At 48.8% G+C, this 25,356-nt stretch overlaps 1 protein-coding gene and 1 long non-coding RNA gene across 2 annotated transcripts in view; one reads left to right on the top strand and one right to left on the bottom strand.

Moving 5' to 3' along the window:
- The window catches only part of kcnq1.1 (potassium voltage-gated channel, KQT-like subfamily, member 1.1), an 81,947-nt gene extending 64,556 nt beyond the window's left edge, over nt 1-17,391 (top strand). Inside the window, exon 15 of the mRNA XM_042341439.1 lies at nt 16,889-17,391. Within this exon, the coding sequence (XP_042197373.1) occupies nt 16,889-17,077 (189 nt within the window). The 3' untranslated portion in view covers nt 17,078-17,391. The remainder of the gene's footprint in view (nt 1-16,888) is intronic.
- Nucleotides 17,392-23,119: 5,728 nt separating this feature from the next.
- LOC121850343 lies at nt 23,120-24,729 on the bottom strand. The gene is made up of 2 exons (XR_006085557.1): nt 24,395-24,729; nt 23,120-23,481 (listed from the first exon to the last, which is right to left on the bottom strand). It is a non-coding gene; the product is annotated as an uncharacterized LOC121850343 (long non-coding RNA).
- Nucleotides 24,730-25,356: the final 627 nt, after the last annotated feature.

Below are 25,356 nucleotides of genomic sequence, written 5' to 3'. Positions count from 1 at the left end.
GCTAGGTAAACAGAGGCGTGTGTGGGCAGGAAGGAAACTTGCCTAAGGTTTCCCCCTGCCCGGGAATCGGACACGGATCCTCTCGCTTGCAAGGCGAGCGATCTAACCACTGACTCCACAATGAGGAGGAGAGACGAGGGATTTGGTGAGGAAGGGACACTGGAACCAAGTGCTTCAGGTGTCGGCCGGGCTCAGTCGCTGCCGATCTTGCCTCTGTGCCTACGTGATGAAGTCACGTAGCCCTGGATTTCGAGCCTCACGTAGGTGACTTGAGCTCACGTAGTCTAGGCTGACGCTCCATTGCAGTGCTGGAGGGGAAACACCGCGTTGCCAGAGACGCCGTGCTCCGGATGAGACGTGATTCCGAGGTATCGTCTTCCTGCTCAGGAGGAACGTTAAAGATCCCAGGCCAAATATTGGAGAAGAGAAGGGAGTTTCTTTCCCCCGGTGTCCTGGCCAACAATCTCCCAGATAAAATCGTTCGTTTATTTCATGGCTGTTCTGGACTTGGCTGAGGTATCTGCATTTTAACTCCCCCCCCCCACCCCCTTGGTTTGGTTTTCCAAATGGGGCAGAAGAAAAGTTTGCCAAATACTTCCCCCGTATCGCCTCCTATCTCTCTCTTTCTCTGCCTCTCTCTCTCACTCTTTCTCTCTCGCTCTCTCTGTCTTCTCCATGAACACAATGGCTCTTTAAATTCCCCTTTAAAGATTTTTTTGGAGGGAGGGAGGGGGAGCGGTGGAGTGGGGGGGGGAGCTGTAAGCCTCAGGCAGTAAACACAATTTCGAGAAATTAAGAGTTTGAGTGAAGCGTAGTAAAGGGGGGGGGGGAGTTTTTTGGGGGGGAAGGGAAGAGTTTTTCTAAACGGGTTTTAAAGACTTAATGAAGTATTAAAAGCCGTCAGAGCAAGAGCACGCAGCCCTTGAGTTCCAGTTATTTTGGAGTTTAATGTGTGTGGGTGTGTGTGTTTGGTTGGGTGGGGGGGGCGGACGGGGTGGAGGGGGGAGGGGGTAGGCTAAAGGGAGCCCGTGACTGTGTCGGAGGCTGAGCTTTGTGTAATGGTCTGAAGAGAGAACACAATGTTCTAGCTCCGCAGCATCTCCCGGCTGCTTCCTGTGTTTACATCAGTCAGGGCACAGGGCAGAGAGAGTCAACGCCATTGCTCTGCTCTGCTCTGTTCCGTTCGGCGGAGAATCAGAGGGGCAGGTGGGCATCCCTGAGTCAGCAAGTGGGCAGGGGCAACAGATAAGCCCCCTTTGGTCTCACGTGTTTATGATTCACAGCATCCCATCTCCCCTTCCCCCACTCACCACCAGATACACACGCACGTACTAGAAAAGTACATCACTACCCCATCCTCCTTACCCCCTCTCCCCACACCGCTCCTCCCCCAGGCTCCCCCCCCCCCCACCACCCCTCCTGCCCTCCGCCCCCCGCCTCCTCCCCTCCTCCTCTCCCCCCTCTCTCACACACAGACACACACACGTGTCTCGATCTTGGCTCACTCAAGTCAGAACTGACTTGTTTTTCTGCGAGATTGTTTTTTTTTTTGGAAGGTTTTTCTTCGAATCTCAAAGGATCCGTGGGTTTTCTGCGTGCGCGTGTCTAAATATACTTAAAACTTTTCTTTTGAAAACTCCCGTCGTTTAAAAGGGGTCCTCCTCCTGTAAAAAAAATGTACGTTTTGGGCCAATTTTCAAAAAAGTTTTCTGCTTAACATTTGTTATCTTTTTTGTTGGAAGAGAAGAAAAGGTCAGCGTCAGACGCACAAAAAAGTCAGTCTCAACACAGAGGAGAAACCCTTTAGGATCCCCTCCCCCCCTTCCCCCCACCTGCGCCCTTTCTCGTTATTTAATATTAATAATAATCCTAATCGTCCTTACGTTTGATAAACGCTGTATCACGTTGTGGAGGCACCTCCAAGCGCTTCCCGAAATGTTACTGTAACGTGTAGTGACTGTAGGTTCTGGTAGGTGAACGGGGCAGCCGATTTGCGCTCAACAACATGCCATAAATAATCATGAAGTGAATGACTGATTTTATCGTCCACCTGAACAGGCACAGACTGGCGGTGGGGGGGAGGGGGCGGGGGCGGAAGACTTCACCTTAACGTCTCATCCGAAGGACGACCCAATCTCCTGCCCAGTGGCATGGACCACTTTTGTCAATGGTCCGGGAAATGTACTGCCTGCAGGAGGAAGTGGGGGGAGGGGAAGAAGTTAGGCTCAGGGCAAATCAGTGCATCTTCTTTGCTGAGTGAAGATGGGTATCTAAAAGGGCTTCACGTGCACGTGGGAAGCAAACAAAAACAGGCTTCAACAGGTTTCCAGTTTCAGCTGCATGTTATTATACAATAATATAGGTTACATTTACACAGAGCCTTGCCCTTCACGTCAGCAGAACATCCCAAAGCGCTTGCTAAGCCTGGATGGGTTGTTGGGTGGTGGTGGATGAGTGGGGGTTGGGGGAAAGATGACCGAAGGCACGGTCAAAGAGGTACGTTGCCTTGAGGAGGGGAAGAGATGGAGGGGGGCAAGTTGTATGGAGTTCCAGAGAGCGTGGGGTCGGGGGGGGGGGGTGTGGCGCAGAAATATGGCAGAAAGCCTGCCCGCCAGATGGTGAGGTGGACAGGGCGAGGGACGTTAAAGGAATGTGTATGGATGTAATGGGGGAGGGTGGGTAGGAGGGAAAAAACAGTCACTACACTCGACTGTAATTACATGCAAAGCACCCTGACGTGTTTGTAAGACGATGAAAAGCAAAAAGAAAAACAAACTCTTTCTCCGAGTGCAGCTGAGCTTGCAGTGCTCTGTATAATGGTTCAGCGCAATGGTTGTGTCTTGAACCGTCCTGAAATCTTGGCACAATCATCGAGATCGCACGCCAGTCCCATAGGGGAATATTATTGTACGCTTGGGCGGGCAGTAAACACAGATTCTACTATTATTTTGCTGACCCACATTTTACTTCCCTTTTCTCTCTCTCCAAACTTTCAAGACAGAGCATGTTGTGTTTCTCTGCCGGGCTCTGGGAAGCAAATCGTCTCTCTTCCCAGGCAGACCACGCTCTGGAAGCCATCCAAGTCCCATGTGATGTCTAATCTCGTTGACAGACACGTCATGTTCATAAGAAACAATTATCTAATTGCTTCTGTGTTGACCGTTTTTGAGCACGTTAATGTCCACTGTTGCTTTAATTGTTTGTTTGTTGTTTAAATCTCATGAGAAAGTGCTTACCCAGAGCTCAGGCCACAGTTTAGCTTTTATATAATCGACAAGCATATTCAGGTTAGACTCTGCTGCCAACTCAGGTCTGTTCCCTGACAAAACAATGTGAGCCCTGTGTTTGCTTAGCCCCACGCCTAGCGAGAGGGGGGGGTTTTGTGCTCACAGCCTAGGCTGACATGCCAATGTCACTGGTGCCCACGAGAAGGGGGGTCGGAGGGGGAGGAGAAAGACAGGGGGGAAACCACAATTATTTTATTTCACTTGCATCATTTACAGACCCATTGCCAAGGGGTAGGCGTCCTGTCTGCCCGTCCATCCCCCCCACTAATTTTTGCTGAGCATTCCTTGTACATATTGCTGGCGTCTCTTCTTTTTAATCTGTTTTTGCTAGTTTCAGCGATACAAGAGCTTAGCCTAATGAATTATCTTCAGTATATGGTGTTATAGACTGTACGCGAGTTGAGTTCGATAGGTACTGGTGGGCTGAGCGGGGTTAGCGGGGGCTGGGGGGGCAAAAATAGCTCAGAGGAAGGGGCATGGGCAACCCTTGCCAATGCAGTACAACAGCAACAACTTATTTATATAGCAGCTTTCACACAGGGTAACATCTCGAAACACTGAGGGACTCAGTCCCGTCTTGCTACTCGTTTTTAGTGGTGGATGTTAATAATAATAATCCTTGCATTTGATATAGCGCCTTATCACGTCTTTGAGACGTCTCAAAGCGCTTCACAGACTATACCGTCAAGTGATTTGACGGCATAGTCTGGGGGGCGAAACGTGGCAGCCAGTTGCGCACAGCAGCGTCCCACAAACGGTCGTGGATTGAAGTGACCAATTCCTTTTGAAGGAATCCCGCCACGCTGTTCACAAGGAGAAGGGAGTTTGTAATCTATGATGTTCTACTCCTCAGCCACGCCCACACCCCCAACACCCACACCCCAACCTGAAGGTCGTGCATTTGAACCCAGCCCAAAACACACTAGTGATGGAGTATGACCTCGGCTGGGGGGGGGGGGGGAGAACTGGGCCTGACCGATGAGAGCAGATGAGAGTCTCTCCACTCTGAGACAGCCTGAGCTGATTGCCACCTACAACCAAGCTCACTCTTCTCCATCACAAACAGGTAGATAAATGGCCATGAAAAGCCCTTTAGGATAGGCGGCATTGTGCAGGGGCAGAGGGGAGCACTCCCCAGTTCCGTAGACAAAACGCCTTTCAAATGCTCGGTCACTACACTTGAGAGTAAATCCTTTGAAGGGTTTGAGACGTTCTGACGTCCTTCAAACCCGCACTGTGAAATAATAATCATCCCTGCATTTGGTACAGCGACTTTCACGGTCAGGAGGACGTCTCAAAGTGCAGTGACTGTGTGTTTTTGCGGCATAAACGTAGAGACGTTGACATTGTACGCTTGCAGGCAACAGGATCGTACATTACGCTGGACAGCAAATGCAATATCATTGCCCAGGAATTGAACCCAGGTCGTCTGGCTTGTGAAGCGAGCGCTCTAGCTACAGGACTCCACAAAACAGAGAGGGTTAACAGGACTTTGTAAACACCCCCGTGTGCAATAGGAGACTGGGAGTGGAGGGTGGGGGGAGGGAGATTTCACTTTAAGAAGTTAAAAAAGACTTTTACTGCTCAAAATCAGCAGGATAAAAAAGGGCAGAATATAAGAGTCTGGTATTCTGAGGCTGCTGGAATGCTGAGCTGTTCTTGAAACGCTGTTTTTAGAGGAAAAAAGCCAAGAAACCTTCTCGCAGCAAATGATAGATGAACGGCTGTGCTGAGCTCTCGGTGCTCAGAACTGCTGACTCAACTGCTTTCCAGCAGCCACATCCGAACCAGGAGGCCAACCTCGGCTCACAGAGGTGTGCTGGAGGCTCGCTCGCTCGCTCATTCTCTGGTCTTCCGTCTCTCTCTCTCTTGTGTTCTTTCTCACCTCTATCTCTCTCTCTCTCTCCTCTCTCGTGTTCTGTCGCTCTCCTCTGGGTGTTCTCTCTCCCTCCCTCTCATGTTCTCTTTCTCTCTCTGTCTCGATCTCATGGATTTGCTCTCTCACTCCTTTTCTTTGTGTACTTGCGTCCCTATTTGTGAGACCTTAATTACTATAACTATTTCACCACCTTTGAGGCGGATGAAGATCTCTACACTGGAGGTCAGACTAGAGTTTGGTATGTGCGAGCAATGTCAACACTGACGTATTCCCACTGCAGGATTTCAGGTGGGGGGGGTGGGAGGGCAGATAAGCCCCCTGGCTCCTGGACTATACTGAGATGCTCACTGATGGGAGGGTGGTTAGCGAATGAGGTTGGGGAAAGGCTTTTCTCTGCCTGCCTAGATGAGTGGAATCCTTTTGCACTGGACGCACTTCCCTCAACACTTAACTTCTCCTTTAAGCGCGCAATTAAAGAAGTCTCTCTTCTTTTGTGAGGCTTATACAAGGTTATTCCTGATAGTATGCCTGAGGCAGGTATCACAAGGCCAGAGGGGATCTGTGCTGGAAATTCACTGTTGTTCTGCCCACCGTGTGCGTCAGCTTGCCTCAGTTGGTAGGATGGGTTCCTCAGGGTCAGAAGTTTGTAGGTTCAAGCTCTACATTGGGACCAAAAGTCATAGATGCTCCAGTGTTGTACGTGGCTGTGTTGTCGGAGACCAAAGTCAATATTCTGTTCCACTATTGGAAAAGAGAGGGGAATTGTTCCTGATTGCCCGATCCTAATTCCCTATCCTTTCTCTGTATATTTTCATGGTGTTTCTCTTGACATACTTATCCAATTCCCTTTTAAATGTCCCGGCCTTAGCTTTCACCCCACCTCTCCGCCTTCCCATCACAGCATCGAGCCACTGCTTAGATGAGTCCCAGCGAACAGGCCTCAACCACAATTCTGGTTGTTAGTCGATCGGCAGATCTCATTCTGGGAATAATAATCCCTCCAAAATAATAATTTGGTCACTCAATCCATGACTGTGGGACCACTGCTGTGCGCAATTGGCTGCTGCGTTTCACCCACAAAATACACAGTGAATCCACTTTACAATATATTCTGTGAAGCGCTTTGAGGCATCTCAACGACGTGATACGGCGCAGTATCAAATACAAAGCTTATTATTATTATAAGAGGACATCCGATGGCACGGCCATCATTAATCAAGCGTACATGTTGTCACGTGCTCACTGCAATAAGCAACGTGGTTTGGACCAGATCTTATCGATGCCGTAACTGTGTTTACACTCTCCAGTAAAACAGCTTGGCTCAGTGCCAAGTCATACTGAGGCCCATTTTGGTTGGTCTCATTTACAGTTTTGATGTGTGTGTGTGTGTCTCTCTCTCTCTCTCGCTCTCTCTCACACACACATACATCAACAGGCTGGCTCACTGCCAATCCACAATGATGCCTAGGTTCCTATTTACAACCTCCCTCTCTCTCGCTCTCTCCCTCCCTCCCTCTCCCGCTCTCTCTAGTAAACTCATTCACTGAGGGTCAGGCTACAGAGAAACCTGTTCCAATGTGTCCCACGTAATTAAAAACTTTTGCACGTATTCAGTGCACTCTCTGTTCTAAGCCCCTCTCTCTCTCTCTCTCTTTCTCTGGGACTATGGGATGCCAGTGACTGCTTGTTTTTTCAGGTGGACGTTAAAGATCCCGTGACACTATTCAAAAAGAAGGGAGTTTCTCCCGGTTGTCCTGGCCAACAATCCTCCAGATTAATTGGTCCATTCACTTTGTGCCTCTTTGTGGGACTTTGTTAGTGTGCACACTGACTGCCGCGTTTGCCTACAAAAAAACAGCCACCACACTTGACAGTAATTACCAGTAATTACTCTCTGAGGAGTTTTGGTGTTATTAGTGCTGTATTGAACGCAAGGATTATTGTTATTACTATTGCCGTATGCAGTGTGGTGCAGTCCACTGACGAAGACACAGTGACCGTTACTGAGAACACCTTACAAGATGACATTTGTCCTGTAGTGGAGTCCTGCAGCTCAGTGGTTAGAGCACTCACCTCGTAGTGAGAAGATCTGGGTTTGATTCCCGGGCAGGGTGAAACGTTGGGCAAGTTTCCTTACTCCACACGCCTCTGTTTACCCAGCAATAAATAGGAACCCGGTTGTTAGTCGATCGATGGATCGCCTATCCAGGGGTAATAATCCCTTCAAAAAAAAATCAATAAATAATACTAATTTGTTTGTGGGACAATGCTGTGCACAATCGGCTGCTACGTTTCGCCCACAAAATACACAGTCAATTCACTTTACAGTGTATTCTGTGAAGCGGTTTGAGTCATCTCAACAACATGGTAAGACACTATATCAAATGCAAGGATTATTATTATGTTTGGAGCCAGGATCAGACCTTGATTGATCCAGTCTGCCCTCGAATCACAGCATCTCTGTCGAATCCGATCAATTGGGTAAAAGATCCGGGGAAATCCAAAATTGCACCTAGTCACACCTGTAAGACTTTTTTGAGGGAGGGATTATTAGAAAGCGATCCGCCAATCAACTAACAACTGGTTCCTACTTACTGCTAGGTAAACACAGACGTGGGGGTAAGGAAACTTGCCTAGGATTTCGCCCCACCCTGGGATCGAACCTGAGTTCTCTCGCATGCGAGGGGAGTGCTCTAACCACTACTCTACAGGACTCGCCCAGAATAGTGTGGATAGAGAGAGAGAGAGAGAAAAATATTAAATTCAGCTGTAATTTGGAAAGCTGGGTTTCTTTTTAAAACAAATGCAAGAGGAAACAGCTTTCAAATTAAGAGTGAATTGAAATGAATTTCCCACTCAGCATTGTGAGGGATGCTAAGGCAAAATGGTCTCACAGGCTAAGACTAGGTGGAATTGGAGGCCTTTGGAGCAGGGGTATGGGGGGCGGGCGGGAAGCTTTGCAGGAGATTTAAATAGGTTGGATGGAATCCACACTGGAGCAGAATGGAAGGAATGGGCAGATAGGCCTTTGTTTCATTGCAGACCAGCTTTTTCTCCTCGTGTTAAATTTCTAATCTTAACTAAGCCTCTTCTGGAGAGGTGCTGAGTGCAGTCTGGGCTGTTCCACCCGGTAAGTGGGAGGAGGAGGGGGTTAGTGATCCATTGGCAACTGGATCCTAAGAAAAACAATCCTTGTATTTGATATAGCGCCTTATTGCATCGTTGAGATGTCTCAAAGCGCTTCACTATTGCAAAATGGAGTGACTGTGTATTTTGTGGACGAAACACGGCAGCCGTTTGCACACAGCAGTGTCCCACAAACAGTCGTGGATTGAAGTGGCCATATTTTTTGTGTTTTCTTTTTGGAGGGTTTATTATCTCCGGAAAGCAATCCACCAATCGACTAAGACAGCTTCTTACTGCTAGGTAAACAGAAGTGTGTGGAGTAAGAAAGCTTGCCTAAGGTTTCGCCCTTCCCCGGAAATCAAACCCGGGTCCTCTCGCTTGTGAGGATGTTAGTAGGCAGTATTAGCATGTGTCTGGCACACGGTATTCACAGCTTGGCTAAGGTGGGGGGTGGCATGGGAGTGAGACTGACTTCATCAACAACGACAAGCAACAAATTGCATTTACACCACATCTTTCATGTCAGGAGGACTTTCCAAGGCACTGGACAATGAGGAGTTTGCACCTGAGCTGGGGGGGTTGGGATCAGAGAGGGGTGGAGGGCAAGTGGTGGGGTGGAGGAGGAAGATGACTGAAGGCACAGTCAAAGAAGAAGGTCTTAAGACAGGCCTTGAAGGAGGCAAGGGAGGGAGATCTCTAACGTACTCACGAACAGGCAGGTAGGTTTGACAGCCGAAGTCCGTTGCCTCTGACATTGCAGTGCTCCCCCCAGCGCTGTGCTGGAGTGTGATCATGCTGATGCTGGCTTCAGGCAAGGCAAGACTTAGCTGCAACCCTCCCCCGTCTCCCCACCCCTCACCCCCCAACCACCCCCAGGTCAGGGGATAAATCAGCCGATAATAGGTGTTGTCAGAAATCAAACGCTTGCTGTAATTTCACATTCAGTGAGTTACAGCTAGGAAGTCTTTCTGATCTCTGTCCAATCTTTGAAGACTGTTAACAAACTCCCAATTAAAATCTCACAATTGACAGAGAAGTTTTGTGTGCGGGGTATGGGGGGGGGATGTTTTCAAATCAATTATTGCCCCCCTCCCCTCCCTTCCTCCCCACCTCCTGAGATCTGAAATTCTCCTGAGTCTTAACCTGTGATTCCATTGTTTTTCCTTAAAAGTTAGTATATAATCCAGCCTTTGGCTTGCCAACACTCCCTGTCGGGGATAATGTCACCTTGAATAAGATACTAGCGCTCTGAGACGCTGTTGAATAGGTACTTAAATAGGAAAAAAAATCGCAGGGTTTTGGGGTAAGAGTGGTGGTGGGGGGTGGAGAGAGGGGGACTAGTCGGGTAGCTCTTTCAAAGAGCCGACACAGGCACAATCGGCTGAACGACCTCCTTCTGTGCAGTAAGATTCTATGATCCGCGCTGTTCGGGTTGACCTGGGTCTGAAACCCACTGATCTGTACACTGTGTGCCACAAAGGGTTAAAGTCTCTCTCTCCCTCCCCAGCTCTAGGGCCAGGAAGGTCATTAGATATGGTCTCAGTGCATCACCGGCTGAGCAGCCAGGAATCCAGGAACTTGGCAGACTGTCAGCCTCTGTGCTTTGCCTCCTGGCTTTCACATACAGCACAACACAACGTAGAGGAACTGGCCATGTTTCGATGTTTTGTTTCTTCGAGGAGTACATGCTCACTTTGTGTGGTTTCTCTCTGTATCTCTCTCTCTCTCTCTTTCGTGATGTAATCCAACCGCAACAAATTCCGTGTGTACGAGCGTCTTTCACGCCAGGAAAGCTCCAAGGAGCTGGACGGTCAGGGATCCGCATGGCGTGATAGAATGGCGGAACAGGCTCGAGGGGCTAAATGGCCTGCTCCTGTATCCCGTGTTCCCTCTCGTTCGCCACACGCCCTCTTGATACCTCAGCCAAGTCAACCTCCGAGTAAGGCACAGCCCGTGGTGGCGGTAACAGCAGATGTGTGACCATGTATTAGTTCGAGAAGCGCGGCAGCCAATTCTGCAAGTAGCAAGAACCCTCAGAACAGTGCCTACTGTATTGGCCAGACAGCAGACACATACACACACCCAGCATCAGCCTGGACTGTGAGCTCAAAGTCTTGACCCACCACATCCTGTCTGAGCCAGACTGACGCTCACTGCCCCCCTCCCTCCCCAACCAAACCCCTGCCCTCCCCACGTGAGGAGCAGTATGGGGGCACTAGGCCTGGTTGAGTGGTGGGCTCGAGAAGGCTGGAGACACTGAATTAGGGAGGCTTGCTTGCAGCACTGTGACAGCTCGCAATGAAACACAAGACCTTTGGGACTTGCCTGTTGGAATAAACCCAGCGGGCTGACTCTAGGCTCTGTAAGCGTGCGCGATTGGCAGAGGGTTGCGCTGGGAGAGAGGCAAAGGGAGGTTAGTGTAGGCAGACTAGTATTTCACTGGCACCCAATTATGCCAAGTGTTGCTCCGATTCTATTGTGTTTCCTTTACATACCTGCGAGAGAGTGTGAGAGGGCGAGAGAGAGAGAGACAGTGACAGAGAGACCGTCTGTCTCAATGCCTACCATAATAATAATAATAATTCTTGCATTTGATCGGCTCGGGATCTCATCTTGAGGGGAAGGCACCTTGTCCAGCCAAGGCAGGGCTTCACTGGAACTCAAAGTGAGCCTGAGCTGGGAGCTCAGAGTGGGGACTTTGAAGCCATAACCTTCAGTCAGGATTTTTGTGAATGAATCTTGACTCCCTGTTGGCTCCAGAAACAGCAGATTAGTCCGAGCCCAGTGTGGTAAACAGCGCGTGATCTTCAGCGTCTCTGCAAACAGTAACAAAAGAAACTTGTTTGTTCCTATTTCCATGTGTGTGAGTGCATATGTTTTTTTCTCGCTGGGAGCAATCTTCAAGCTTCTCACACTGTCTGCATGTGAAAAGCTGGTATTCTGTGTCCTTCGCATTTACCCTGTATCTGCCTGCACACACACACTCACACACACGTACACACTGGGTCAGTATTGCAGGCCTGTCATTGATTATGTTGCTGTGATTACAAGCTTCCAGAGAAAGGAGGTCTGTTCGGTTAAGGTTAAAGACGTTGTCTATTTGGAGTTGGTTAAAACACAGTTCTGGGAAACTGGGGTGAGGAGAGAAAGAGGGAATGTGATGTGATGAAAGGTGACATGTTTGGCAACAGAATGCCGGAATCGAGCCAGCCCTCTGCAGCGGTCTCGGTAGTCCGGTTCCTGAGCCAGGTGGGCCCAGGGCACAGCTGATGACAGGACAGACAGCCTGACTCATTGGCAGGACTTGGAAGGGCAGACCAGTTCACTGGGGGCAGGGAGTCATCCAACTCAGCTCCTGTTAACCCTGCAAGCCAAAGCCCTAAAGGGTAGGGTGGTCATTAGCTGCACAAACAGTGGGAAAATTTGCCAGATAGTGATATCAATGGCAAGCTATGCAGTTTCAGCTGGTTAGACTCCAGCAGTTACTCCAACGCACACTCTGGGGTCCCCCAAGCCTCGGCTCTTACTTTCTGGAATTAACTAAGCAGGTTGGGTCCCTCCAGGGAGAGAGAGCGCATTCCATTCCAACAACCTATCTCAGGGATTTCCATGTGTAGGTGGGATACATGGACTTCTCAGTTGGGCTTGGATACTCTTAAGCACGGGGATGGGTTTTCGCATGCGTCAGACACCCAACATTTCGCCTCACAAGCGAGAGGACCTGGGCTCGATTTCCGACAGGGTGAAACATCAGGCAAGTTTCCTTACTCCACACACCTCTGTTTACTTAGCAGTAAGTAGGAACCTGGTAGTTAGTCAATTGACGGATCGCTTTTCCGAGGGGCAATAATTCCTTCAAATAATAAATAATAATTTGGGCGCTCAATCCACAACTGGGACACTGCTGTGCACAAATGGTTGTCGCATTTTGCCCACAAAACACAGTCAATTCACTTTACAGTGTGTTCTGTGAAGCGCTTTGAGACGTCTCGAAGGTGTGATCAGGGGCTGTGTGGAACCCAAGGATTATTATCATCAAGTTGTCAAGATTTCTCAAAGCGCTGGGTGCAACACGAACACTGTTGCCATTACTCTTTCCTCTCTTTGGACCCAGCTCCAGTCTCGAGAGCTCTCAACCTGGTTGGCTTGCAAAGTGGGTCTCGATCGGCCCCATCACCACCAAAAGTGCACAGCGCTCCCTCAAGCCGCCGAGTGGCCGGCCTCTGTGTGGCAGTGCCACCTGCCCGCCCTCCTGCCCTTTTGCCCGGGTGACTGCCTGCGGATGCGTAGAGCAAAACCGCAAGGGTAGAAGAAAAGGACGAGCGAACAAAACTGCAGTGATTTACAGGGAAAAAAAAATCTCGCCTTAGGAAAGTTTTGTTGACTTGTCGCTGAATTGCGGGAGGGACTTTGTCTTATGTTCCTAACTGTTTTTTTTTCTCTCCCGACACCAGATGTCAGGAAATAGCCAATTGAGTCAATATTCCGAGGTTTGTCGATAAATGTGTTGAGCACATGCAAGGCAAGCTCAAACAACAGCCCCTCTTATTTGACAATGTCTGGCGGGATAAGGCGTTCAAATGCGTCTGCCTTTGCTTCAGGTTGCTGTGTCAGCCTGGCTCGGTCGGTAGTGTTCATCGACAACAACTTGTATTTATACTGCGCCCCTCGCGCAGGCTAGCGTCCCAGAGCGCTCGACAGCGGTGGAGCACGACACCGAACTGCGAAGGGGTGGCACGGTCGAAGAGGAAGGTCTTTTAGGCGAGATCTGAAGACGGGGAAGGAAGGGGGCAAAGCGGAGGGATTGGAGGAAGAGCGTTCCAGAGATTCGGGGCAAAGCGTGGCAGTTGAAAGCCAATCGAATTATATTTTTCTTGATTGAATATTTCGCGATTTATGGCCGTGCCAATATATTGATCTTTTTTTGACAGACTTTTTGAGGCCCCCACAGGCCGCTTCTGGCTCACGGGCCGTGGTTTGGTTGGCTACCACCGGTGTACTGGCGTGGGGGTTGTGCTGAGTTCTTGCAGGTGCCATCCTATGGCTGAGACTTTAAACAAAGCTCCCGTCTGTGCCCTGTTCAGGTGGATGTTAAAGATCCCGCGGCGCTATTTGAAAAAAGAAAGGAGTTTCTCCCTCCCGGTGTCCTGGCCAACAATCCTCCAGATAAAATTCATCATTCGCTTTGTGGCTGTTTCAGGGACCCTTGCTCTGTGCAAATTGGCTACACTACAAAATACAGTCACTACACCTTACAGCAATTCGCTGGCGAAGCACATTGAGACGTTTAACACAAAGCCTTCGGCAGTGCTCTGGGATTTGACCTGCCCGCCTGTTTAAGAGGTACAGACTCACACCTGGACTCAGTCCAGCTAAACTGGTGATTAAGCAGTGAGCCAGGGGTCGGAGATCAGTAGCGAGACTGAGGACTAATCCCCAGATACACCTGGACAAACAATTGCAGTCTCTCACACCTCCAGCACTGTGAGGGGCTCTGCTCCATTCACTCCCTTGTTTGCATGAAACCTATTTTACACAAAAAAAAACGCAAAATCCATAATCCGCCCGGGTTTCACAGAAAAAAGGACTTGTTTCCATCTGCAATTTGCTTTCGGCCTCACAGGGATCAACAGAAAGGGATTTGCTCTGTAAAGCAGGAGGTGCTGTGTGAATGTTCTTAACATCACGTTTTAACTCTTTCATTGGAGGCAGTTTCTGGACTTTCAACTCAGCAATTTCACAGTGGCCACTGAGTAGAGCTGTTGTCTGTACACGCAGTGGTGCACAGTTACGCTGAGCTGTGTGTGTACACAGTTGTACACAGTTAAACTGAACTGTGTGTGTACCCAGTGGTTGGCAAGGACACTGAACTGTGTGTGGACCCAGTGGTTGGCAAGGACACTGAACTGTGTGTGGACCCAGTGGTTGGCAAGGACACTGAGCTGTGTGTGGACCCAGTGGTTGGCACGGACACTGAGCTTTGTGTGTACACAGTGGTTGGCAGAGATACCGAGTTGTCTGTGTACACAGTGATGCCCAGGGACACTGAGCTGTTGTTTGTGTACACACAGCGGTACGCAGGGGCACGCCGTTTTTAAATCGTGTCACGGGATCTTTAGCCTCCACCTGAAACATGCAGACACAATCTCGGTTTAACCTTCGATCTGAAACTCGGCCAGGCTTAGACTCCTATCATCCCCCCCCCCCCCCCACCCCGCTCTCCTCGCTGACTGACGACTTTAGAACATAAGAACCTAAGAATTTGCTGGGCGAGAGAAGACCGAGGTCTATCCAGTTCGCCTTCCACCATCCCGCCAGTCGCTTGACACATCGTGTCCCAAACTATGTACTGTATCCCGAGGTATTATTTTCTAACAGCCAATCCCGCTCACTTTGCCTCTCTGCCTTTCAGTCGATGTGTTGCAGCTGTGTTTAGTTCAGTTTCCTTTCTGGTGGCTCTGTGGTGTCTCACCCTGAATCTAGGCGCAGCAATTGTGGGCACCTCTCTCTCTCTCTCTCTCTCTCATTACTTTGCGACACAGTGACAGCTGCTCCATTCATCCAGGACTCTTATCTTGGGCTCCCACTCCCACAGCAGCATCCCCTGCTCCTTCCTCCATGGCAAACAGCTTCTGGCTGGGATTGGATTGGGCTCCGGGCACATACGTAGCCTTTACTGGCTAATGCAAGACTGTTCGATAGGAGACAAATGGAATTGGGAACAGGAGAAGGAGCATTCAGCCCATCTAGTCCCATAGTGTAGTGGTTAGCACCCTTGCCTCGCAAGCGAGAGGACCCGGGTTTGTTTCCTGGGCGGGTCAGGGGCGAAACCTTAGGCAAGTTTCCTTACTCCACACGCCTCCGTTAACCTAGCGGTAAGCAGGAACCCGGTTGTTAGTCGATTGGCGGATCACTTTACAGAGGTGATAATCCCTCAAAAAAAAATGTGGTCACTCAATCCATGACCGTTCGTGGGACTTTGCTGAGCACAATTGGCTGCCATGTTTCGCCCACAAAATACACAGTCACTCCACTTTGCAATATATTCTTTGAAGCGCTTTGAGACGTCTCAACGACATGATAAAGCGCGATATCAAATGCAAGGATTGTTATTATTATCAAGACCGCTCCATTTCTGCCTATTCCACACCCCGTGTAAAACCCAAACCTCTCCTTCAATCCCACCTCCCCGTCAGATCCCTTCATATATTTCCTCCCTGAGGAAGTAACCATCTCTCTCATAAATCCCTTACCCTGAGTATCCAAACCGAGCTGAGAATTCCCTGCCTCCCACCTACACATGGAAATCCCAGAGATAGATAGTTGGAATGGAATGCGCTCTCTCTCTCTCCCCCTAAGTATCAGGCGCAGGTTGGCAAGAGCCAAGACTTGGGGGAGCTCAGAGTGTGCGTTGGGTTAACTGCTGGAGTCTAATCAGCTAAGACCACATAGCTTGCCATTGATATTGCTACCTGGCAAGCTTCTCTTGCTGCTTGTCCCGGCTAGGACCACCCTACGCTTCTCGTCTCTTGGTTATTGGTGTTAAATCGAGGGCAGAGATGTTTATTACTTGTGAGTCCACACCTTTGCTGAATGGAGGCTTAGAGTTGGCCGTTGCCCTTGACTTGCTGAGTAATGGTGCCATGCTTTAGTAACCTGCTCCCAGTTAATATAGCACACTTCAGTTACCAAAGTCAATTTGGATTGGCACACACGATGCTTTGCCAACTCAGTACGTGTTTGGTTGGTCGCTTGCCTTTGGCATTTGATGTTAAATGTTTCACTCAGTGAATTAGGTTGGGGTGGGGGTGGGGGGGGGGGGGGCGATAATCCCTTTACGCCCCCACAAAAGAAATTGGGTCACTCAATTCACAGCTGTTTGTGGGATATTGCTGTGCGCAATTGCCTGAAACATTTGATAATAATAATCCTTGAACTTGATATAACGCCTTTTCACAACTGTGAGACGTCTCAAAGCGCTTCACAGAATATACTGTAAAATGAATTGACTGTGGGTTTTGTGGGCGAAATGTGGCAGCCAATTGCACTCAGCGGTGACCCACAAACAATCGTGGATTGAGTGACCGCATTATTTTTTTAATGGGGGAGAGTGACTCCTGTCCTCTCTCATTCTCTGTCGCTCTGCCTCTGCTACTCTGGTTTCTCTGCCTACAAAGTACAGTCACTCACTTTACAATAAATTGCAAAAGGGATTTTGGCAAGAACGTGATAAGGAAACATGTGTTGGGCAATGGGGTAAGAGCGGGAGAGTGGGACAATGTGCCGAATGGCCTCCTTCTGTGCTGTAAAATTCTATGATTTTATGATAAATCCTGCAAAGCGCTTCGAGGGGTCACCCTGATGAGAGGTCACACTGTATCAAATAATAATACATCTCAAAACGCTTCACAGACTATACTGTAAAGTGAATTGACTGTATATGTTTTGGGTGAAAAGTGCAAGGAATATGATTATTAATACCGCATTATGACTTTGTTTTGGCTAAGTTCCTGTTGAATTGACAGCGTCCGTCCTCTCTCTCTCTCTCTCTCTCTCTCTCTGCCTCCCTCCCTCTTTCTCTCCCTCCCTATGGCAGATGGTGCACATGGACCAGAAACTGAACAGCATCATGGACACACTAAGCCGTCTGGCTGCCGGTCATCAGGCCCAAGGCCCGGCCCAACCACAAGCCAATGCTCTGCAAGCCGCTTCTGGATTGCACAACAACCTCCCCAGCTACGAGCAGCTGACCGTGCCTAGGAATCGCCACAACAAAACAGCGTGACACCTGGGCTCCTTAACGTCCATCGGTTTGCACCGTGCAAGGAAACACGAAGAGACGTCTCGGTTATCTGGGGGGACACCGGCTGGTGAAGACATGAGTTTGGAACTGCGTAAAACCTCCAAGGCTCAAACTCTTCTGGTAGCTAAATGGATGAGGACCTTGAAGAGCATTATACACCCATTGAGGCTTAGGGTTTCTCTTGACCTCAGTGAACCTTTCCAATTCTGGGTTTCGCATCTCAGCAAACTAGCAGAGAATGCGATGGGTGCTGCCTCAGAACACCAGCCCCTTCAAGCCCCCTCCTCTGCCCCCCACGCCCATCCTCCCCCCCTCACCGCCACCCCCCCTCCCCCCATGATAACCCTATCACACTGAAGATTGCTCTCAGGCGCTGTGCAAAAAGAAAAAGATGATCGTGTCATCCCAACATTTTGTTTCCCCCACACTATAATAGTAATATATTTTTGACAAAAAAGAATCATTCGTAATAAAAGTAGGTACTCCAAATCCTGTAGAGTAGGCTGCGATGGGCACGGTTCTGGGGATTAAATTAAATTAAAGCGTTTCCGTTGAGGGTTTTTCCAACTCCCTTCTAGGTGGTTAATGCGGGTCTCTCTCTGTCTCTCTCCTTTTTTTGCCCTTTTCAGTGGCAACTTACAATGCATTTATCCCACTCCTCCCAACCCCACTTTAGTCCTACTCCCTGACAAAGGGAAGAAATCTGGGTCACTCTGTACAGGCCCCATCTCAAGGTGTAACTGAGGTCACTGAGATCTTTTATGCTGCTGTTTCATTTGCAAAGATGAGCACCTCCCCACCCATAACCCCTCCCTCTCCCCGTCACCCCACACACATGATTTCTCCTGTCCTCAAGGTGCAGGAACTGCTGTCTTCCGATTTGCGACCACATGGAAACTTTGCCTTGTTTTGCAAAGCTGATCCAGCGAGGAACATGGCTTCCAAATCCAGCTTGGATACAAGACTGTTGAAGAGTCCAGCACAGACCATGAGGAACATAGGAACAGGACTAGGCCATTCAGTCCCTCGAGCCTGTTCCACCATTCTATAAGACCCTGGCTGACCTGTATCTCAACTCCAGTTGTCCACACAAAGGAACGTCTCGCCCCTTTGGTTTCTACAGAAGAAACACCTCATTTTTGAGCGCGGGAGGAGAGATCGCTGTGATATTCCTGCACGTAGACACTTTATTATCTGATGTACCCAGCACACAGACTCGCTTGAGACGCAACAAAAAACTGAGCGTTTTCACTCTGAATCACTCTCCTCCAGGAATCGTGTACCGTTGCCTCTCCCACCCACACCCACCCCGGCTTCTCTCTCCCCCACCCCCTCCCACCCACCCCCCCCCCCCCCCCGTCAATAACGGTTGAAGAGAAAGAGATTTAAAAAAGGCCTTTTTTGTTGTTTTTCAAAATAGTGAACATGCGGTAAACCACTACAGTACAGACAAAAGCGAAGACAGACTTACTGGGCACCAGCATCCTTTTCCTTTGGGTGGTTGGGGGGTGGGTGTTGTCTAATGGGTGGTGGGTGGGTGAGGGGGGAGAGAAAGAATTGTCAAGGAATCTATGTTACAAAGTGAAGCTAGCCGGAATAGGGCTAGACACGAGTGGTGGGGAGATGGGCGGGTGGGGGGGTGGATGGTTGCCACTGTGACAAAATTAAATGGAGTTCAAAGAATCAGACAGCAATCTGGTGACAATGTTACAAAGCTTGGTGTGAGGGATGAGGGTGGCAGGGGGTGGGCATAGGCGTGGGGGTGGGATGGGGTGGCTCGAGTCGGTAGGGGAAGGTTTTGGGCAAGTTCTCTACATCGCAAAGGCACACCTGATGCCAGGGTTATACATACAGAGCACTACATTTTGCCTATGAAGGTGAAATCACTGGATTCCTCGCTCCTTTTCCTGCCTCGGGGATCACAAGGGGCTTGGCAGACAGGAACCCTTCGGCAATCAACTACTGAGCAAACTGACAATGAGATGAATGGTTACTTCTGCTATGTACAGATAATATATAGAGTATATATGGTAGATTTATTTTCTACTGCTATTTACGTCCGCAGTGGGGGGGGGTGGGGGGGGTACTTTTTTTGTAATGAATTATCTTTTCTAACTTGCAGTTGATTTACTCAAAGCCATTAATTAGTTGGTGTATTAATCATGAAGGACTCCATTTCTCTCTGTTCTCCCTTTCACCCATCCCCTCTCTCCTGTGCTCTCGATGCCCCCACTCCTGCTCTCCTCGCTCCATTTTCTCTCTCATCTCTTTTCTCTCTCTCTCCACCCTTCATTGTCTCTCTCTCCCCCCCCCCCCCCCCCCCCCCGCTCTCTTCCTTATGTACCCTCTTGTTTCTTCCATCTCCCTCTCCGTACCATCCTTTTCCCCATTTCTTTCCTGTTATTATCTCTCATCTCCATCTCTCCCTCTCACCTCTTTCACTCCTTTTGGTCCTCGTTTCTCTCCCCTTTCGCTCTCCATCCTCCACTCTCTCTCTCTCTCCCTCCCGCTCTCTCCTTCCTCTCACTGATGCTGTCACTATATTTCTCCAATGGAGTAAGAAATGGCTAAGAATTTCATGTTGCACTGTTTTGTCTCTTGATTCGAAACCCGAAAACAATGAACTGTTTCGGGAAAAACTGAATGAAATGCTTCGACCAAATCAGCAGGAATTCACGTTGTGACTAATGACTAAGGTCAAATTCATTTTATAATGAGACTTTTTTTAAAAAAAACCTCAAGATTCTTTGTATAAATTTGAAGACCGAGCCAGTTTTGGTAATGGTGCCTTAATAAAACAAAAATGTCAACTATGTTCAGCCCGCTTTCAAATTTATTTTCATAACATTTTACACAAACAGCCCGCATGTACATGCCAGAACCAAAGAGGGTGCATTCCTGCAATGTTACAGTAATTTGCTGCATTTGTGTCTGTCTCTTTCCAGTTAACAGCTAAGGTTTGCCACCATTGTCATTTGCAAGGAATTCACAAAATATTGCAGACATTTGTGAGCTCCCTCAATTCCAGTCAAGAAAACATCTTGGAGTCCGTCTGTCTACCCTCTGCGTGTGTTTTCTTATCCGTGTTGTGTGTATTCGTCTGTCTGTCATCTTACGTGTCTACTTTCTTATGTGTCTGTGTCTGTCCCCTTGTCTATTTTCTTGTGCGTGTGTATGTGTATTGTCTGTCCTCACTGTCTGCAGTCTCTGTGGCTATGTGGGTGTCTTCCCTTCTCCCTTCTGTCTTCATTTCTCTGTTCCCTTTCTCAGTCTCCATGAAAGTCTCTCTTCATTTTTTTGTGTCGTGCTTTGACTCTTTGGGTGTTTGTCAGTACCTTCCTATCTCTCCCTCTCTCTCTCTCCCTCTTTCTCACTGTGTCTGAGTCTCTTTTCCCCGTTCCTCATCTTTCCGTGCGTGTGACTCCTTAGCCTCAAGTTGAATCATGAAATTTCTATCCTATCAAAACAATTTTTCGTACCATACAAATCCCTCAACAAAAAAAATTGGTCACTCAATCCACGACTGTTTGTGGGACGCTGCTGTGCGCAATTGGCTGCCGAATCTCCCACGAAATACACAGTCAATCCACTTTACAATATAACCTGTGAAGCGCTTTGAGACACCTTACACAATGAGTGAACGAGTGAGTGAGTGGGTGGGTGAGTGGAGCGAGTGAGTGAGTGGAATGAGTGGAGTGAGTGACTGGGTGAGGTGCTAGTTTGCTTTCACTGCCTATGTGGCTTTAAGTCGCTACCAAGTTAGACGCCAGTTTATTTCCTTTTCCCCTTGAATGTTAAACCCAACTTCACTGAACGTGTTCTCTAGAGTTCTGCTGAGCCATGAACAGCCCAAGAGCTAACGTTTCCGTGACAGTGGCCAAGGGTTGGTTGTGATATAACGAAGCCCTGATGGAAAGCACCAACATCCATTGGAATTCAGTAGTTACCCATCTTGAACAAAGAGAGAAGCGCCATCTCAGTTGACGGGGAGGTAGACATATTGCTTTAATGTTCCTCTCCGCTATATGTTCTTGTCCTCATTGCTCCCTTCTCCTCCCCCCCCCACCCCCCCCCCCCCCACACACTCCCCGCCCCCGAACACTTGCACACTTTCCATTTTGCCCCTGGCCGGCTATTGTTCGTGTAAGACCCTGCCCTTAGATTTTATGAGTGTCTTCCCTCTAAAGGAACAGATGGCGGCCTGTTCTGTCTTCTGAAACGATTTGCAGCCTAAATTCCACCACTTGATGCTGACAGATAACCAAGTAACACAGCACACGACCATCTGGTGTATGACACATCTTATGTCTTGCAGACAATGCTCCGTCAAACCTTCTCAGGGGAGAGGCCGGTCTCTATGACAACGGCAGCATGTGCAGCTCCAGGCCTTATTCAGGAACGAGCCTCCGCGCTCGGTCCCCTTTCTTCCCCCTCCTATTGTTGTCGGACGGCTCTTAGCTGCATGGCTACTCAGATGCTGACAATATCCGTCAAGGTTTTGTCCCCCGCTCCGGTTACCTTTGTCTGCAAACTTTATTCCTTTATTTGTACTTTCAATATCCAGGGGCTGCCTGCAACATCTGCTTCGGCTTCGGGCAGACAATTCACGTCAGCCTCCTCCTTGGCTTCTAGGCCGAGAGACCTCCTGTACCTCTGTAGCCGCTTAGGCCGAAAGAACCTCTTCCTCCCCCCCCCACACACACATCTCGAAGATCCCCACACAGACACACACACACACACGCCTCAAAGCCCCCCCACCCACGTACACGGACGCACAATTACCCACTCAAAGCCCCCTAGGTCTCAATAGCACCCCGGCGCTAGCCATCCCTTCCTCATTTCAGGAACTAGGCTGAAGAACCCTGATACTTGCTGGGGAAAGATGGGCAATGGGCTGCTCTGCCACCCACCCCGCGCCACCACCCACCCACCCACCCACCCCCACTCGCAACCTTTCCCCTCAAATGGATCTCAGCATCGTCAGTCACCACCTCAGCCTGATGAGGTGCCCGGCTCCCAGGTGTGTCACCAGTGGCAGTGTAATAATAATAACAATAATAATCCTTGCATTTGATATAGCACCTTATCACGTTGTCGAGACTTCTCAAAGCACTTCACGTAATATACCATCAAGTGGATTGACTGTGTATTTTGTGGGAAAAACGCGGCAGCCAATTGCGCACGGCAGAGTCCACAAACCGTGTTGGATTGAAGAGTATTTCCGTAGGCTGTGCGGAGAGACATCCTTCAAAGCAGCCGTAAAGTGCCTCAGCTACATCGCTGCGAATTTCTATGGTTCCACGCCAGCCCTCAGCAAGGCCGCTGTGCTCCGGATCGCAAACAAAATCTCCGCCGAATATTGACCGTTTTTAGCCGCAGCGACAGGTCAACACACACGATTCAATTCAATGATTTGGACAAAAAATCTTTTATAAAAAGCCTTCGGTTATTTCCTCTTTGCGGTGACCGACAAAAAGGTTGACCCAAACACTGTTACCCAAGTCCTGAAAGGCCGTTATTATCCCAAGCCTTTAGCCAAAAGCAAGTCAAGGGAACGTGTTAATTTACTGTGCTTTCCCCCTTAATGTACTGTACACTTATGTCGTCACGGCAAGAGTGTACTACGAAACCTTTTTTATAGTCTTCAGAATTGCATTAATTGCGTTTTAATGAACCGGCTTTATTTAAAGCTCCTTCTGTTATTCTTGGCTGCCTGAAAACCTGCCCCGTGGGGATGAAGTATGTCAGCCCATCTGCTTGGCTGCGATTTGTGGGCCCCCAGCACCGACCGTGGTTACTTAAGTCCCTTCGCGCCGACCACCTTTTAAACAGTAATAAAACGCTGAAAATCCTCGCCTTCGTTACGGTGCCTTTCGCGCAGGGAGGTCGGTGGGCGTCCCAAATGCGATTCGCAAGATTATTACCGGGACCGTGGTTTTTTTTTGGGGGGGGCTTGAACCCACAAACCTTCTGACTCAAGAGGCAAGAGTGACAGCACCTCGCCAGGCTGACACCTAACACCGCTTTCATATAGGAAATGCAATTTATTACACTTATACATTGGAGTAGAATAATATCTGGGGAAACAATGCATAGTCTGGGACACGACACATCATGCGACTGCCAAGGATGGTGGAAGGTGAACTGGATGAACCTTGGTCTTCCTTCTGCCCTAGCAGGTTCTTGTGGGAGAGCAGAGAGTGCCGGTCACCGCAGGCTGCTGGAGAGGACTTTGTGTTGTGAGAGGGGATGGTGCTGTACGTGGAGGAGCTCCAGCTGTCTGTGAGAGGATGTGATTCACAGCCACCGGGTGAGGAAGGAACTTGTGCAGATGCGATTGAAATGGACGTCAATGGGAGACATCGTGTCAACACTAGTCACTTCATCTGCCAGACAGGATGTCAGTGGTAAAATTCTTGAGTCATCATCACTGAATACTGTACCACCTGTTACATTAGAGTTAGCTCAACCTCTAACACTGCAGAAAAGTTACTCTAGAGAACCAACTGGACATCTCCTCTGTCACATCATCATCAGTAGCCCTCTCTATCATATTCCCTTCAGTATCCCCTCAATCAGATAATAATGATAATAATAATCCTTGCATTTGATATAGCGCCTTATCACGTCTTCGAGACATCACAAAGCGCTTCACAGAAATATCTGTAAAGTGAATTGACTGTATATTTCGTGGGCGAAACGAAACTATTTGTGCACAGCAATGTCCCACAAACAGTCATGGAGTGAGTGACCAAATTATTATTATTTTGTTAAGGGATTATCACCCCCGCAAAATCGATTCGCCAATCGACTGATAAGCAGGTTCATGCTTACTGAAACAGAGACACGGGGAGTAAGGCCTAACGTTTCGGCCTGCCCGGGAATCGAACATGGATCCTCTCCCTTGCGAGGCGAGTGCTCCAACCAATACATTACGGGACTCGCAACATCTCTGACTTTGGGGTGGCTGTTCCTAAAACTTTGGGCAAAAAAAAAAGTTTGAGAAGTTTTTCGACTTGTTGAGAAATTTCTGGTGGCCGAATACCGTAGAGGCAAATGGAAAATCAGCTGTGGATCTCTGGTCAATTCTCTTCTTGATTTCACCCTCTGGAACTCCTTTCCGGAGCCCCTCCACCTCACCCCCACAGTTGCCTCCCTCAAGACTTTCCTCTTCGATCTTGTTTTCAACAAGAAAACACCTCACAACACCTCTCACTTCACAACCCCACTGCTCGCACACTCCCCCTCAAGTCCAACCCCCGCTCCCCCCCCCACCCAGCTCAGGTGCAAACCCTTAACTGCTTAACTGTCCAGAGCCTTGGGATGTCCTTCTGGCGTGAAAGTCCCTGGCGTAAAGGCAATTGTTCTTGTCGTTCATCAATTTCTCTTGTATTGATTCATAATAAGAATAATAATCTTGACCCGGCCATTTGATGAAGCCCCTTTTCATGTCAGGAGGACGTCTCAAAGCCCTTCACTGTGATTTAAAGATGAAAAATGCATCTATTTCGCCTTAACGGAGAGAAATGGGTGTAAACTCTTCCCATTCTCTCTTTGTGTGTTCATGAACTAACTTTTAGCTATAAACGTTTCTGACGTACATTCCAGTGAACGCTTCTCTGACATTCTCTCCTGCACCTGGGTAGGTTTGACCCTGCTCTGTCCTCGCGTCATCTCTCCCTAACTAAACAGCCCAGACCAATAACAAAGCTTTCAATAGCAAAGCTTGTATGGACAATGACCTCAGTGTAACCTTGAGTTGTGAGTTAAAGATCGGGTTGCAAGCGAGTCTATCCATCTGCATCCAGGCGAAAAGCTTTCAAAAGCAAAGGTGCCGTGTTTTTAAACAGGTGAAAAACCCTGTGTATCTTCACCAAAAGGCATTAGCAACCTTCTCTGCGCAGGGCTGTCACAATGATGCCCACAGGCTCTTTATTTGATATAGAGGCACCTGTTCCAACAACAAGTTAAACTTAACTCTCGACGAAGGAAATAAACTGCAAGAGTTCTTACTGAAAAGCTACTGAAACGCCCTGGGAAGCTGTCTGATTTCAAGATTTATTTCGAGGGAGGCGACTTTGCTTGCTTGATATGCCTGTACCTACGCGAGAATCAGTGATCTGTATCTGTCTGTGTTTCTGCTCTGTGTCTGCCTCTCTCTCTGTCTGGGTGCACTAACACACATATAGTCCCTCCGTGTCTCTATGCCATGCGCACTTGTAGTGTCCATGCATTGCGTTTATGTCTGTGTTATTTCTGTG

The sequence above is a fragment of the Callorhinchus milii genome, unplaced genomic scaffold (assembly GCF_018977255.1).
Source record: "Callorhinchus milii isolate IMCB2004 unplaced genomic scaffold, IMCB_Cmil_1.0 Scaffold17, whole genome shotgun sequence".
In the NCBI taxonomy this organism is placed as follows: Eukaryota; Metazoa; Chordata; class Chondrichthyes; order Chimaeriformes; family Callorhinchidae; genus Callorhinchus; species Callorhinchus milii.
The sequence above is the reverse complement of the archived record's forward strand: the minus strand, read 5'-3'. Positions and strand labels throughout refer to the sequence as shown.